We start from the raw sequence: 16,416 nt of genomic DNA on the forward strand, positions 1-16,416 counted from the left end.
CCTTCTCTGCCCAGCACCCCCCAGGTGGGTGGCATGATATCCCAGCTGGCCATTGGCATCCAGCTCGACCTGCCACTGCCCACGGCTTTCACAGCCGGCCACGTCATGGGCAGACCTGCTTGGCCAGAGCATCCTCTGCTCCTGCCCTTCCTGGAAGGCTTTCTAGAAGTGACGGGGAGTTGGGATGGATGGCGAACCTGGGCTGAGTGCAACTCCTCTGCCATGGCCCTTCTCCTGGGGCTGCTTGGGACTGTGCTTTCTACACCCCCCTTACACACACACACACACACACACACACACACACACACACACACACACCACACACTGGCCTCATTGACAGGATTATTTTGCGGACATTTTCTGAGCACCTTAGTTCTGCTTTGAGCCCCCCTTTCTGTTGTGGGAGCCCGGGGGACTCAAGAGGACACCCTCATCTCCCCACCCTCCCTTCATACCTCCGTCCCTCTGTCCTCTCACCGAGGTGACACTGGGCGGAATGACCCTGTAACTGGGCCTCAGGGAGGAGTCAGCTGAGGCCTTTGCTGTAGATGACCCAGGGCACCCCACTTCTTGCTTCCTCTGGGGGAGTTGGGACCCAGGGGGATCTTGCCCTTCACACAGCCCTGTCCCGGGAGGAGCTCACGTCCCATTTGGGGGCTGCAGTGTGGCAGACCGGGCTTTCCAGGAGCCCCCAGGAAGCAGGGTGCATGCCAGGGGTGCCTGCAGAGCCCTGGACAGTCACCTGGGCCCAGAGCACCCTGCAGGGGCCTCTTTGCTTTCCAGGGTCAGGCCCTTCCTGCCTCTCAGCCACTGGCTTCTGAATGTCTCTCTCACTGCCTCAGGCACAGTTGACTTAGGTCAGTCATTCCTGGGGTCACAAACTGCCTGGGCAGAAGAGGTCCGGGATCCTAGAGCACAGCCACTCTGCACAGATGGGGAAACTGAGCCAAGAGAGCTCCATGGCCTCGGGCTGGGGCTGAGTGGGCGATGTGTCTGTGGGTGGGGTGGGTATGGGGCCAGCCCGTGGGCCTGGCTTAGCCCACTGAGGTTATAGTGGGTAGGCTGCTGGCCTCCTGCGATCTCCCTGCTTCCTTTCTGCGCCTCCCGCCCCTGCTCCGGTTCCTCACACCTGTCTCCCAGGCCTGCCTGCCTGGCAGGGGAGGAGGAGCCCTTTGAAGTTGTCTGGAGGCTGCTTTAATGGGGCTGGCTAGTGGGGAGGCGCCTCTTTGAAACACCCAGACTCTCTGGAGTCACGGCTCAGTCCTGGGAGCAGGGCCCGGGCTTCTGTGCCCCTTTGTAGGCTCAGCTTCACAGGAGGGGAGTGAGAGGATGGAGTTGCCCTTGGGGGACTGGCCAAGGTCACCCTGTTTGTGTCAAGGTTCCCCTTGGAACCAGTGGGGTGACCCTGTGATGGCTCTTGCTTGGCACCCACCTCCGTGTGAAGACCCTGAGACCTGGGCATTGTTGCCAGTCTGTTCTGTCAATCAGGAAATTGAGGCTCAGAGAGGCGAATGAACGTTCTGAGGTCACACAGCTCCTCATGGTGGTGCCAAGTCGTGCCCTGCAGGTCTTCGCCTGCAAGCCAACCACCGGGCTTTCCTCCCTCCCGAGAGCCTGTGAGATAACCCCACGGTCCCTGCCTCTTGTTGCTCTTCCTCCCACAGCTCATTTAGGGCATGTGTCTCCTGCCCCCAGCAGGACCCAACAGGGGATTTGCATCTGGCCTTGTCATGGCCTCAGCACCTCGCCCTGTACCTATGCGGCCAGGACCCAGTGGCCCTTGGCGGGTGGGGGTCTGGGACCCTGGGCTGGGGCCTGCTTCCCTGCGGCGGGACAGACCCTGGCCATGTGCAGCTTTTTCGATTCCGAAGGAGGTGTTCTGCCGTGGGGTTATCTCACCGCTAGAGCAGGTCGTGGAGAAGGGTTTCATCCCATTGCTGGGGGGAAACTGAGTCTTGAGAGGCAGGTGACCTGCCAGAGCTCTTGCAGGTGGGCCTGGGACTCCAGGGTTGGGGTCCAACCCTGACTGCCTGCTCAGTGCTGGCTGTACTTGATGGTGTGTGGAGTGCCAGGCAGTGTTAGATCCTGGAAGCAGGCAGCCCAAGGCAGACATGCAGCCCAGCAGTCACAGGCCAGGTGACTTGTACTTCCGGAGGAAGCTCAGGCAGGTGTCCAGGCCAGACTGGGAGGGCACTGGGTGGCCTTCCTGGAGGCGGTGGCAGCCGAGGCTGGCTCTGAAGGGCCGACAGGAGTTTGCCAGACAGAGGGAGTCTGGAGGTAAGGAGGCAGGCATGTTTCTTGGCTGCCAGAGCTCCGAGATGAAAGGGTGGGGCTTGTTTGGGGAACCGAAATAAGTTAAATCACGCAGCCACAGAGGAGGCCCCAGGAAGTTCTGGAGGAGTTTTCTGGCCAGGGGTTGAGTGGACTGGGCTTGGTGTTCTTGGGATCCTGGGCAGGTAAGGGGAACCCTGCTGGACTATACTAAGGAGAGGCCTGGGCTGGGGGCCACGGGTCTACTGGGGACTGAGACCCCATCACAGCGAGTGTCTGCATCCAGCCTGGAGTCTGGCTCCATAAGGCAAGAATCTGTGGAAGGAGGGAGGGAGTGAGTGGCAGGGAGTGAGGGACTTGGGCGCAGGGGACAGCTGTGGTGAGGTTCTGAGCCCTGTGTGGGTGCCATTCCGGAAGCTGGGCCGTGTTGGTGGGGCCGGTCGGGTGGGGCGCTTCCCCTGCAGAAGAGCTCTTCCGGCTCTGAGTTGGCTTCATCAGGTGGCCCCTGCCCCGCGCTCCCCTCGATCCCCTTGGGCGCTCAGGAAGCCTGGGAAGTGGGATCTCGGCACCTTGGAGGAGGTTGGTGGTGTGGGGGCCAGATTGGGGCCTCTGGGCCCGGTGGTGGCTTAAGGCTTGCCACGGTGACAGGGAGTGAGACTAGGCAGTGATGCCCCCCTGGCTTCCCTGGTGGCCCGTGACCTCTCCTGCTGGCCTCTCTGTGGCTGGCTTCTCTGCTGCTCCGACTGGGAGAGGCCCTGGAGACCCCCAGAGGCCTCTCCTGCCCTGGAGGAGTCAGGCCCAGAGAGAGAGGGGGAAGTATTGCCTATGTCACACAGCTGGTAAGAGGCAGAGCTGGGCTTGTGTCTCGTGTCTCCTGGCATGCAGCCTGGCTCTGACCCCTACTCTGCCTGTGGAGATGGGGAAAACGAGGCCTTCTCTACCTTGCGTGGACAGGAGCATTTCTCCTGGTTGGCATTCGGGGCCCTTCTCCTCCTTACTTTCCCCAGGGCAGGGGCCCCCTCAACCTGAAAGCTGCCTGGGGCCTGCGAGAGCCTGCAAGCACAGGGGCCCAAGCGTCTTCTCTTGCCTCCACCAGGGAGGCCAGCCTCAGGGCTGGTTCCCTGGCCCACAAGCAGGTGCACAGGTTGGTCCCGCCATGTGCTTGGGACTGGGTGGAGATGGGGAGTGGGGTCCCCAGCGTGACGGAAAAGGAAAGACCTCAGTGGGCCCCAGCTGCCCAGGGAGGCGTCCTGAAAGGAGAGCTAGAATCTAAGGTAGGTCTTGGAGACCCCAAAGTCGGCATCCCCCAAAGGAGGTCACGAGGGACTCAATGCAGAAAGGTCTCATGAGGCAAAATGGTGGGAAAGGCATAGCTGTGTTTAATTCAGCAGGTTTCTCTCATGCAGAACTTGTCAGAGCCTTTAATATGCTAATATGCATAGGGGAATCTTGAAATGGGGAAAAAGAGAATGGGCTCTCTGAGCCCAGAGAGCCTGTAACCAGAAGCAGATGTGGCTGTGTGTGTAGTCTACCATGACCTGGCTCTGGGCAGTGTATGCCTCAGGAAATGCAGGTAGAGGGTGAAGAAGGCCTGGGCCTCGGAGTGGGGGAGACCTGGGCTCAAGTCCTGGCTCTGCTGCTTCCCAGCTGTGGGCTTTGGACCGGTTGTTTAGGGGAAATGGAGTGAGAGCACCCTGCCCACCCTTGGGAGTTGGGGTGGAAGGGCCTGTGGGCTGGAAGGAGGGTACTTGTGGGCTCAGCGCCTGGCTTGTGGCCAGTTTGTCCCCTGGTGGGCTTAGAGGGCGCAGGGACGTCAGGAGAACTAGGTTTTATGCTTTCTCTCATCAGCAGGCCTGGGAAGCTTGGGGTGAGGACTCCATGCTGCCTGGGATGTCATATGCACTCCCGCAGGCTCAGACCAACATCATCCCTCCCCGACCTGGGTCAGGCGGGACGGCCACTCCCTCGAGGCCCAGCCAGGCCCTACACAGGGTTGTCGGCCTGTATTTCCGCTCATGGCCCTGGAAAGTGGTCCTGAGTTGCTGGCCACTGTTCTCCCCACAACGCATTGGCCAGGCTGCTCACAGGGCAGAGCCTCAGGCTCCTGGCAGTGCCAGGGTAGGTGGGGGAGGGGCAGGCTTCCAGTCACTCGCTCTGCACCCACAGTCCTCTCTGGCAGCTGGGCGCATGTCATCCATCGTGGGCATTTGGTGCCAGTACAGCTCAACACGCAGCCTGTGTCACCCCTCTGGATCCTCCCAAACCCTGTGTGGGCAGACGGTTGTTCTCTTTTTGTTTAGATGAGGAATCTGAGGCATAGAGAGGGAAGTCAGGACACACCATTTAGACTTGATGGATGAGGAAATAGATGAGAGAAATGAAAAATGTAAGAACTGTATGAGCAAAGTGATGACACTAAAGAGAGAAACGGGACATGAGGAGACATGCGATCTCTCCACTCTGTCCAGTCGACAGCTTTGGTCTCTCTGTGCCCTGGGCCAGTCCTTATTTGGGCTGGCGTCACTTTTACTGGGAGGCCTTTCTGCTGGACGCCCTGTGCCATTGGTTTCCAGCACCCTGCCTTTCACAGCTGTGTGGTATTCTCCCACAGGGCCGTATTGTTATGTATCTCACCAGCTCCTGACTGATGGACGTGTTGTCATCAACCTTTGTTGCTATAAACAAGGCTGTGGTGAATGATCTGGGATGTGTGTCATTTCACACACATGACGGTGTTTGTAGGATTAATTACTCAAAGTAGGTGTGGTGGTCACAGGTATGCACGTCCCTCAGGACTCTGTCAGACCTCACTGACCTGCCTAGGGGCATGCCGACTGACATACCTGTCCCAGAGTGCATTGAGTGCCTGTTCCCATCATGGAGTTGTGACAAGCTTTGTTCCTTGCCAACCAGTTAGGTAAAAATGGTGTTTCATGGTAGTGTTGTTTTTGTCTTTGAGACAAGGGTCTTACTATGTTGCCCAGGCTGAACTCTTAACTACTGGGCTCAAGTGATCATCCCACCTCAGCTTCCCAGGAACTGGGATTACAGGGGTACCCACTGCACCTAGCTACCACAGAAGTTTAATTTGAGTTTCTCTCATTATAGGTGAGGCCAGCTTCTTTCCAAATATTTAAGAGCCACCTGGATTGTTGCTTCTGTGAACTTTCTTTTCCTTCCCCCCTCCTCATTTTCTATTGGGCTATTATTCTTTTTCTTTTGGATTTGCAGGAACTCTTTACATTTGAGAGCAAGTTGTTCCTTGTGACATGTTTCCCTAATCTGCCATGCGTCTTTAGATTGTGCTTTCGGTAGTTCTTACTGTGTAGGAAATTTTATTTATTTTTAATGCAAAGCTTTGTCTTTGTGGTTTTGAGATCTGTGTCTGACTAGAAAGGCTTTATCCATGACGGCATTGCATAAGGGTTCTCCCATGGTTTCCTGCTGTCTTTGGAATCCCCAGGTGGGAGTCGTAGACCCCACTTGCTTGCCGTTTTCTGGGCTGTGCTGCCTTTTCAGACAGATGACGGGGGTGTAGGACTAAGTCAAGTGTGCAGCCTCTGCCCTCTCAGCCAGTGCTTCCTCTGGTGACATCTGCCCATGGACCTGTGGGATGGGTCTCTTCTGGCACCTCCTGACCTGTCATGCTTTGCTGTCACCACTGGGCCCGCTGTCTGGGCCAGAATGTGGAGTCAGCAGGCAGCCTCTGTCCTGTGTGTTCTGGGCAGGACTAGCACCATGTGAGGTCCCCAAAGGCCAGCTTCCCCTTTCTATTCTTCCTTATCAAGGGAAAGGGATGAGGGATCTATGAAACGTGGGTGTGAAAGTGTTTCCATTTTCAAGGGGGAGCCAAGTGAGGGCAATGCTTAAAGAAATGAATCACTAGTGATGGAATTTCAGGCAAAAGTGGGAAAAAATACTGATGATTCTCCAGCAGAGCCTGGCTGACTGGTTAGCCAGTTAGCAAGCACTGTTGCCCCAACACCCACTGTTTAGGGCCCGAATAGATACCCTGTGTGTGGGGCACGACGGTTTCTGCCTTCTGGGAGCCTGTACCCTGAGTCTGGCACACAGAAGGTCTCAGTGCCCATCAGCTGCAGGAGTGCATGCACGAATCCCTTGGGAGATGAGTGAATGAGTGGATTCCCTCCTCCCGGGCAGTCACCAATTATGTTAGAACTTGAGAAGAGCAAACCTGGGCTATCGCCCAGCAGCAAGATACTTGGGTGCATTTTGCAGGAGAGGCCGACCAGCACAGTGCTTCACCAAAGCCATGAGGGGTGGAGAGGACTTGGTACACAGCACAGCTCAACCCACCTGGGACTAGCCCCCGAGGGCAGGTGACACACAGGTGACCGTTTCCTCCAACCCTTGCCCCTTTCACTGAATGATTCAGTGTCCACCCCCAGCCCAGTCCCGCCCAGCCCAGAGCTGGGCCTCAAAGGTCTGACACAACCCCTCCTTTGCAAGAGGGGAAACTGAGGCCCAGATCCTGCAAGAGGCTTGCTTGGTGTCACAGAGTAGGTTGGTGGCTGAGCTGGGACTGGAATGCAGCTCTCTGGATCCCAAGACTGATTGGCAGCCTGTGGTCCTGGGGGCTGAGTGGTGTCAGTTGGGGGTTCTTGGGAGACGTGGAGGGTAGCGGGGCCCAGGCAGGGCCCACACCACTGGAGAGCCTCACCGGTGACTTTGCAGTCTGTTGTGAGGAGGTGGGAAGATGGGGAGGGGCCTGGTGGGGGCCTGCTCTGTGCCCGTCTGTCTCACAGGAACCCTGCTGTTGAGCTGGGAGCTGGCAGGGCCTCCTCAGCCCTGGATATTGAGCCTTCTTTGGAGTAATGTGTCATTTCTTGGAGTAATGTGTCACTCTGTCCCCAAATCTTGGCCTTTTGGGTGTTATGACCTGTACAGACAGTTTGGATGTCAGCACCTCAGTTTCCCAGTGAGGACACTGAGGCCAGAGTATGCAGTGACAGGCACTCGCAGGCCAGTGGTGGCAGACCTGGGTCTGGGTCTGGGCCTCCACACTCTGGCGTGGCATAGTACCCAGAGTCTGGGAGAGGTGTTTCTTGCTCCCCTGAAGGAGGCCCTCCCTTCACCAGCCTCGTCCTCCTGTCTGTCTGGGCCTCCTCCCTCTTCACCCACGCTGCCTTACATGTCTTCCCCGCTTGCTGGTTCAGGATTCCGGCTGCCTGCCGGCTCAGCCGTTCGTCTCTCAGACTTTTGCCACGACCAGCTACGGGACAGACACGCAGATTCCACCACAGTGGTTTGACCGGGCAGATGCCAGGATATGTGACAAACGGGAACACAGAGCAGGAGTCTGGGAGGGCCTCTGAGAGGTGATGTGCCCAGGAGAGCTGGGCTATGTGGAGAGGGAGGTATGGGGAGGCTAGGCTTAGAGGTGGGGCCTTGAATACCAGTAGCGCTGGGATCTCCCGGTCCCATGAGGTTTCCCGGGTGCCCCTTCCTGCCAGGCTTGTGCGGGGCAGAGCAGCTGCTGCCTACCTTCATGAAGCTCAGGGTCCCGAGGGAGGTGGCGTTCATAGGAAACTCCCTCGGCAGGTGAGACATCTGCCTGTGGCCCAGACCTGGCAGGCGTGACTGAGCTTGTGGGTTTAGGCTGCAGCTGCATGGCTGCCTCGGTGGAGCAGCCCAGGGACCTGAGTGGGCCTCTCTGCAGGCTGGCCTGCCTCCCTGTCACCCCAAGGCCCCACTTCCCCTTTCTGTGGCTGCCAGGGCCCCAGACCCTGTGCAGCAATGGGGCCTGCCAGGCCTGCCTAAGGAAGTCAGGCTGGGGCTCCTGCCAGCACTGCTGGGGTGAGGAAGTGGGTGCCCTGTGTGCATCTGTGAAAGCTGGGGGTGTTCTAGATCATTCCCCAGGAGTGTAGTTGGCTGGGGCACTGCCTGATCAGCCAGTTCCACTGCAGAGGGCTTTCCTAAGCACTGAGGCCCAGGCCTCCAGTTGGACCATGGAGTCCCAGGCTCCTGCTTCCAGCAGCTCTCCTGGCTGGGGAGCCCAGACCCAGCTGGTCTGTCTGGCGAGGAGACCACAGTCCTGCTTGGTTGCAAGGGAGGGAGAGGAGGATATGTATGGAGAGCTCAGAGGGCTTCCTGGAGGAGGAAGCCCTCTGGAGCTCATTGGCCTGACCTAGCTCCTGCAAGACAGAGGGAAGTATGTTGATGGGGTCTGCTGAGCCCTCCCCACCTCTTGGTCATGGCACTGTTCTGGGTTTTACTGGGGAGAAAGGAAGGAGTTGGTATTTGGGGATCTCATAGGCTTTCTGGATGTCAGCACCACGATGGCCTGTGTTCAAATCCCAGCTCTCTTTTATTAGCTGTGTGACTGTAGGGAAGTGACTGAACCCCTCTGTGCCTCAGTTTCTACAATCCATAAAATGGGAGCAGTAGTCATATCTCCAGGGCAGTTGTGCAAATTTAAAGAGCCCACTGAGCGTTGTTTCCATCTGGACCACAGGGCCTGGGGTTGCAGGAGGCTTGAAGCCCACCAAGGCCATTTGGGGGCAGTGAAGTTGGGTCCCCAGTATCCACTTCCCCCCAAGTGTATCTCTGGGCTCTCTAATTCCTTCCCAGGGGAGGCATTTCTGGGGCCCACCAGAGAGGCTGTGGGAACTGCCACCTGCCCCCAGGCTCCTGCAGCCCTGGACCCTCACTGCCCTGCTGCCCTGGGTCTTCTGCAGCCTGGCTGGGCCAGGGTTGTGGGGCTGAGGACATGGTAACAGAGGTGTGAGCTGGGTATCCCCTAGCTGGCCTGGCTCCCTCCCAGAGGCATGGCCATGTCTGTGCTGAGTGGGACCTGCCGAGGGGCCATGACAGACTCTGGGGCGGGAAGCTGCACACGACTCTGGGGCTCTTCGCTGGGAGTGACAGACTCACACTGGCTTCGGCTGAAAGGGGTGTTGTCTGCAGCCATCCTGCCCTGAGCGTGCCAATCTCAGCCAAAAGGGGTGTTGCTTGTCCAGTGTGTTTGAAATGTCTGGAGGTTGCTGGAGCTTCAGGCACAGCTGGCTCCGGGGGCTCGGGGGTGTTGTCAAGCCTCTGCCTCTCCAGTTCTCCATGTTGGCTTTGTTTTCAAGTGGGCCCTCCTTGTGGTGGCTCAGGGGTCTGCCAGCCCGAGGAGAGCCCCTCTCTCTGTGGGTCCTCCCTGGGGTGGTCTGGGGCACCGGGTGTGGGAGTCTGTGTTGATTAGCCACAGCTGGGTCATGGGGCCCGAGGGCGGGGGAGGAGGCATGGCCCAACAGAAGCAGGAAGCATGGCGGGGCCCCTCTTCTTCAAAATGGGCTGACAGCCCTACTCTCCACCCAGGGGGCTCACAAGGGTTCCCTGGGACTGCAGTTCCCCAGGAAAAGGGGCCTTGATTTGCCATGTGGATGCCCCTGTCCCTGCTCCTGGTGACTTTGGAGTTCAGACAGGACCAGTGGCGCGTGGGTGGGGGTGACAGGAAGGCAGGGGCTTGGCTTCACCCAAGGGAGGACTTGGAGCCAGATGAAGTGCCAGTGCTGGAGCAGACTGCCCTGAGAGGTGGTGAGCTCCCTGCTGCTGAGGGGTGCAAGACAGGCAGCAGGGCCATTAGCTGGAGAGGTGGCAGAGGGGCCCTTCATCCAGGAACTCAGAGGGGCCCTCCGTTGCCAGCTGAGTCCGTGATGGTAGAACGGGGAATTGGGTAGAGGGACCTGAAGCCCTCCCTAGGGGAGGCGCCTAGGGAAGAGCTGCCTGGCCTGTGGAGCTACCCTCAGGGGAGGCTGGAGTGGTTCTCAAGGGACTCACATAGCCCTTCCTCCCAACCTGCTCTGCCTCACCCTGCCTGGGTGTTCAGGAGCTTGACGAGGGCCTGGACGGGCAGATGTCCCCGTGCCCCACTGTCCACTGCCCACCTTCCTCCCAGCTGCCACTGCCAGGGCAGTGGCCTAATCAGGTCCTGGAGAGGCACATTTACCAGGCCTGGTCCATGGACCTCCGGGAACCTTTTGGCCACTTCCTCCCTGCATGCCTGGCCAGTCCCACTTTGTGTGTCTGGAAGGGCAGGTGGGCGTCCGGGGGTGGGGGGTGGCGAGGGGTGACTGTGTGTGTGAGAGAGTGAATATGTGTGTGAGCGTGGGTGTGAGTATGTAAGTATGAATGTTAGAGTGTGAGTGTGTGTGGGTGTGTGAGCATGTGTGTATGTATGTGTGTGGATGTGTGTAAGTGTGAATGTGTGTGAGCATGTGTGTGAATGTGTATGTGAATATGCAAGTGTGAATGTGAGTGAGTGTATGTAGGAGTGTGTGAGTGTGAATGTGTGTGTGGAGCGTGTTGAGCATGAGCATGTGAGTGTGGACAAGTGTGTGAGTATAAGTGTGATTGTGTGCGTGCATGAGTGTGGGTGTGTGAGTGCATGTGTGAAAATGTGTGAATGAGTGTGTGTGAATGAGTGTGTGAGTGTGAATGTATGCATGAGTGTGTGAATATGCAAGTGTGAATGTGTGAATGTGAGAGAGTGTGTGAGTGTATGGGAGTGTGTAAGTGTGAATGTGTGTGTTGAGTGTGTGCAAGTGTGTGAATGCAAGTGTGATTGTGTGCAGGTGTGGGTGTGTGAGTGCAAGTATGTGTGAAAGTGTGTGAGTATTAAGTGTGAATGTGTGAGTGACCATGTGTAAGAATGAATGTGTGTGACTATGTGAATGTATGTGTGTATGTGTGTGTGAGAGTGTGAATGTGTGTGGTGTGTAGAAGTGTGTGAATATATGTGTGAATGTATGTGCAAGCATGTGTATGCGTGAGTGTGTGGGTGTGAGTATGACTGGGTGTGTGAGTGTGCATATGAGTGCGTGAGCATGAGTGTGTGTGCATGTGGAAGCGTTTGTGAAAGTGTGTGTGAATGAATGTGTAAGTGTGGATGTGGGTGTGAAGGTGTGTGGGTGTGAGTGTGTGTGCACATGGAAGCGTTTGTGAAAGTGTGTGAATGAGTGTGTAAGTGTGGATGTGGGTGTGAAGGTGTGTGGGTGTCAGTGTGTGAAAGTGTAAGTGTGCATGTGGGTGTGTGGGCGTGAGTGTGGGTGTGACTTGTGAATGTGAGTGGGTGTATGAGTGCACGCTCGTGCTTGTGCACGTGTCCTGGCTGCCCAACTCTGGTCTGGGGGCTTTGCCTGGGGGATGGAGCAGCTGTAGGAGTCAGTCACCCTGTGCACAGGTGTTTGGTGCCCGGCCAGAAGGGTAGGCAGCGTTGCCATTTGTGTGCTTGTGGGATCTGGTTGAGTCCCCTGGTGTCCATGGGGCAGCCTGGCCAGCCCTGGTCCCGGAGCTGACAGTCCCAGGTTTGAATCCAGCCATTCTGCCCACCCTCTCCAGCTGTGTGGCCTTAGGCAACTGCTCTGCTGCTCTGGACTGAGTAGCACCTTGGCCTTGGCAGGCTGTTGAGGGAGTGTGTGTGCAGATGCAGCGGTGACAGGAGCTGCTCGTTGTGTTACTACCACCAAGAGCTATCTTAGGGGCACTCTGGACTGGGCAGGGACCTTATCTTGCCGACCCCACAGTACAGGCCATATACATATGTGGTTAGTCCTCAGCACATGCCTCTCGTGGCAGAAAGACTGGTCCGACTAGATTTAGAGGTTGCAGACCAGTGAGGTGCCCCACTTAAGATTGTGACACTGCTGCCAACATTTAAAGTCACAGTTCCATGTAGGAATCATATCTGTGGCTTGTCCAGGCATTTTGGGTACTTTGGCAGCCCTGGGCCCAACCCCCGAAGGGTTGCTCTTGGTAACACAGGTGCCAGGGCTGTGGATATTGTCTGGTCCCAGAAGCAGCCGGGACCCCTGGCCTGTGACCCTTCCTCCTCCTGCAAACGTGGTTTTTCTGTTCTGTTCCTGGGGCTTGTGGTGAGGAGGAGGAGCGACCAGAGGACACAGGGCCCAAGGTGCTCCTGGACCACGGCAGCTCCAGGGACCCCACACAGTGAGCCCAGGGATCTGGGAGCCCCGCTCTTGCCTTTGGGGGCTCCAGCCTGCCTGGCTACCTTCCGCCTTCCTTTGAAGCTTCTGCTGGCGGCTGGGCATTTGTGCCCGTGACAGCCCTGAGTCACTACACATGTCTTGCAGCCTCCCTGCCATCTACCTCCAGCCCTGTCCTGGCTCAAATTGAGGCAAGCCTGGGGGACATCAGAGGCCTGGACTCATGGTCTAGGGGTGCTCTTGTAATACATAGCTCCTGCTGGGAGTGTGGCAGCTGTTTCCAAGCCCTAGTTGCTGGGTCTAGAGATGGCAGGTGTTTTGGTAACCTTCTCCCTTTGGAGACTCAGGAGAGAGACCGCCGGGCTGGCATGAGGAAAGTGTGGGGACTGGAGGGCCACACATGGGATTAACAGGGCTTTGTGGAATCAGTGAATGAGCTGGCAAAAGAATGGTGCTGGGGAAAGAGGGAGCCCATCGGGACTGAGCATGGCAAGCCTAGGGTGTGCTGCCAGTGTTGCCACCAGAGCCTGCTGCGTTCCCTTTCTGATTCACTTTCCTTTCTGGGAAGTGAGGCTTGCAGACGTCTTAAAATTGTGTCAGTGGCCCTTTAAGAAAACGCCGTCTTATGTGGAAGATTACGGTAACATAGATACAGGGATGCCCTGGCTGTGGAGCATGGGGACCCAAGCTGTGCCCCTCCGCTCCCCATCCTGTCTGGGCCCCGAGGCATGTCCTCAGACCCCAGGATAACACTTTGGAGCCCTCTGGACCTGGAGGCACAAGGTTCACTGAAAAAAGCCCAGAAGTCCAGTGAATGTGGTGTTTGCACCAGGACGGTGGAACAGAACACAGCCTGGAAGCACGTGTGGGTCCCACCTAGGACAGAGGTGGCGTCCCTGGAAGCCAGCGGGAAAGGAGGGTTGGCTCAATGCACACAGCCGGGTCGTTAGACATGCACTGGGAAAAAAGGAGTGAGCCCCAATCCCCACCTCACACTGTACCTGCGTGCATCCAGACAGGTGGGAGACCGGCGTGTGGAAATGGGACCGTGAATTCCTGGAGCAACCCTGTCCTGGGGACATGTCTGTGACCACAGATGTACACCTGTGCTGTCCAGACAGTAGCTGCGGCCACCTGGGGCTGCGGAGCTCTGGAAACGGGACCCATGCAACTGAGGGACTGATGTTTTAATGAATTTAAATTTAATATAAAATAGCCCCATGTGGCTAGTGGCTCCTGGATGGGACAGCACAGTTCTAGATGACAGGGAATCAGCTTCACGTTGTGGGTTAGGCCCAGCCTTGAACAGGCCATGAGAGTGAGGTCAGGGTCAAGACGGATAAAGAGCTGCAGGCCTGTAAGGCCGAGCCCGCACCCCCCATTACTAGTCCCCCACCCCCCGCTTTGGCCCATTGGGTCAGGCTCTGGGTCTCTTTGTCTCTGCAGAGCTGAGCCCCCGCGTGTGGTCTGCCTGTCCCGGACGCTCAAGAGGACAGCAGAGAGTGAGGCCTACGCCAAAGAGGGCACATCCGTGTCGCTCATGGAGCTGCAGGCCTGGGGGGTCTCTCCCCAGCCCCCCTTGCCCACCCTGGAGGGGCCCGAGGCCTAGGCCCACCCGAGGGTGACAGCCTGCAGCTGCCTGCAGGACAGTCAGGCCAGGGTGGAGGATGCCGGCCAAGGGGCGCTACTTCCTCAACGAGGGTGAGGAGGGCCCAGACCAAGACGCACTCTACGAGAAGTACCGACTCACCAGCCAGCATGGCCCGCTGCTGCTCACGCTGCTGCTGGTGGCTGCGGTTGCCTGTGTGGCCCTCATTGCCATCGCCTTCAGCCGTGGGGTGAGTGGGACTCCTGGGCCACGGGGCTTCCCTGGGCAGCGGCTCAGCCCGACACATGCTTCCGAGACCTCGGGCGAGCCTCAGTTTCTTCCTCTGTGAAATGCCATGGGGCACATTTGGCTGGTGGAAGATAGGGTTCCAATTTTAATTTTAAGTTTTTTTAGAGATGGGCTCTCCCTGTGTTGTCCTGGTTGGCTTCAAACTCCTGGGGTCAAGCAGTCTCCCTGCCTTGACCTCCTGAGTAGCTGGGACTATGGGTGTGTACCACCACACCTGGCTCCTCTAATTTTAATTTAATTTTGAAGTCTGAAGTGCTTTTAGATACTACATTAACTTGGTCACACACATAAATTACTCCTTCATTTTTCTGTGCGATGAAATTCAATTCCACTGAAGACTTGAGTCAAGGATGGCCTGTGAGTCTATGGCCTGTACCATGGCAGACATCGTTAATCAGTCCCCACACTCCTCACTGAGCTTGGCTGTGGTCTCAGAATCCTTTTTTTATTTTTATTTTTTGTAAAGATAAGGTCATGCTACGTTTCCCAGGCAGGTCTTGATCTCCTGGCCTCAAGTGATCCTCCTGCCTCAGCCTCCCAGAGAGTTGGTATTACAGGCATGAGCCACTGTGCCTGGTCTCAGAATCCTTAACACAGCTCTCCAGGCAGGCCCCACTCACATCGTCTCTGACCCAGGCACTTGCCCTGCTGCAGCTACTCGCTGTGTGTGGCCACTGAACACTTGAAATGTGGCTAGTCTGATTGAGGGTCTGCATGTTTCATTTTCTTTTTAATTAACCTACATTTACTTACCAGAGGCTACAGGGTGTTCATGTGTGTGGAGTGGCTGACACCCGACAGGTGTTCAGGGCTCTTGGATCCATGGGACTTGCTCCTGTCATCAGCAGATGGGGACTCGGGCTGCTGGGTGCCAACCCTAGGTCAGGCCTCTGCTCTCACAGCGCCCGGGGTCTGCCATGCTCCCTCCTACCACCCGGACTCCTTGCTTGTGGGGGGTACTTTTTCTTGGCGCCCCTCGGAGCCTCTGTGTACTCAGTCAGGAGCAGAGCCCTCTTCCTTGGGCAGCCCTACCCTGTGCTTTCACAACTGTGCCGTGCCTGTCGCCTGCAGTGTGGGAACCTGGGGAGGTAGAGGCCGGCCTGCTGCCTGGGAGGGGCTCGGGGAGTGATGGCACCACAGAGCAGGACTGCCAAGGGTGCCCAGTCTCTGGAGGTGCCTGGGCAGTGGGGGAGGCACGGAGGCACCGGCAGAGATGACAGTGTTAGAGGGAGCGGCACATCCCCCACATGGAGACTGGGCAGCCAACCAGGACAGGCTTTCTGGAGGAGGTGGTGCCCGCCCTGGGAGAGTGGAGACATTTCATGCCTGTTCGTTCTGCCTAGGACCCCTCCAGACACCAGGCCATTCTGGGCACGGCATTCCTGGCGCTCACCGTGTTTGTGGCTCTCTATGTGCTGGTGTGTGTTGAGTGGCTTCTCCAGCAGTGGCTCCGGGCCCTTGCGCTGCTCACCTGGGCCTGCCTCCTGACGTTGGGCTACGGGCTGGTGTTCGACTCGTGGACAAAGGTGGCCTGTGCGTGGGAGCAGGTAACGTGGTGGGGACGCTGGCGTTTCAGGGATGGGGGCTGCCAGCCAGCAGTGTGCTCGGCAGCTCCTGCCTTTGGGGGGCGTCCAGGCCCCTCTGTAGAACGGCCTGTGCTGGTGTGCGGCCACAGCCTTTCCCCCACCCACCTGCTGCCATGTGTCTTGGGTGGGCTGGGCCAGGTTTGTCTCCCCTCAAGTTCTTTGTCCCCATGGGGATGAGTCAGGGGAGTGTCCATGTAACGTCTGGCTGTGGCACTTTTGGGTGGACCCTGGTTCATTTAGAGATGACAGAACTCCAGCACAAAGAGGCAAAAGGGACAGCCTGCTCGCGTGCCAGGAAAGGCCGTGGGCCAGCCCAGGGTCCAGTAGGATGGCCGGAGGCTGCTGCCCCTTGACTCTGCTTTCCTCTGTGTTGTTTCCTTCCTGGGACACTATCCCCAGGTGGGGGCAGGGAAGGCCACAAGGGTTCCAGGCTGCCCCCTTCAGCTTAGCCACCCCAGCTGAAAGAGAGAGAGCCCTTTCTCAACCAGCTGGAGTCCCAGGCTTGAATGCTTTGGCCTATCACATGCCCAGCCTTGGATGGTGACCACCACCAAGTGGCGGCACACTCTGACTGCCGGGCCTGGGTGCTGTGACGCCTCCTGTGGCTGGCCCGGAGTGCACTGGGAAGGCCCAAGGAAGCCATAGGACTGAGGGCTCAGAGGGAGGGGTGCTGCTCTGGGAGGGAGGTGCAGAGCAGTCTGGTGGAGGGAGG

General features: G+C 57.6%; 1 protein-coding gene across 1 annotated transcript in view; it reads left to right on the top strand.

The window, feature by feature from the left end:
• The first annotated feature begins 13,888 nt into the window (after positions 1–13,888).
• ADCY7 (adenylate cyclase 7) overlaps positions 13,889–16,416 on the top strand; it is a 24,069-nt gene continuing 21,541 nt past the window's right edge. Inside the window, exons 1-2 of the mRNA XM_008057019.2 lie at positions 13,889–14,059; positions 15,462–15,665. Coding sequence (XP_008055210.1) covers positions 13,889–14,059; positions 15,462–15,665 — 375 coding nt within the window. The remainder of the gene's footprint in view (positions 14,060–15,461; positions 15,666–16,416) is intronic.

The sequence above is a fragment of the Carlito syrichta genome, unplaced genomic scaffold (genome assembly GCF_000164805.1).
Source record: "Carlito syrichta isolate Samal-C Ts95f unplaced genomic scaffold, Tarsius_syrichta-2.0.1 Scaffold302608, whole genome shotgun sequence".
Classification (NCBI taxonomy): domain Eukaryota; kingdom Metazoa; phylum Chordata; class Mammalia; order Primates; family Tarsiidae; genus Carlito; species Carlito syrichta.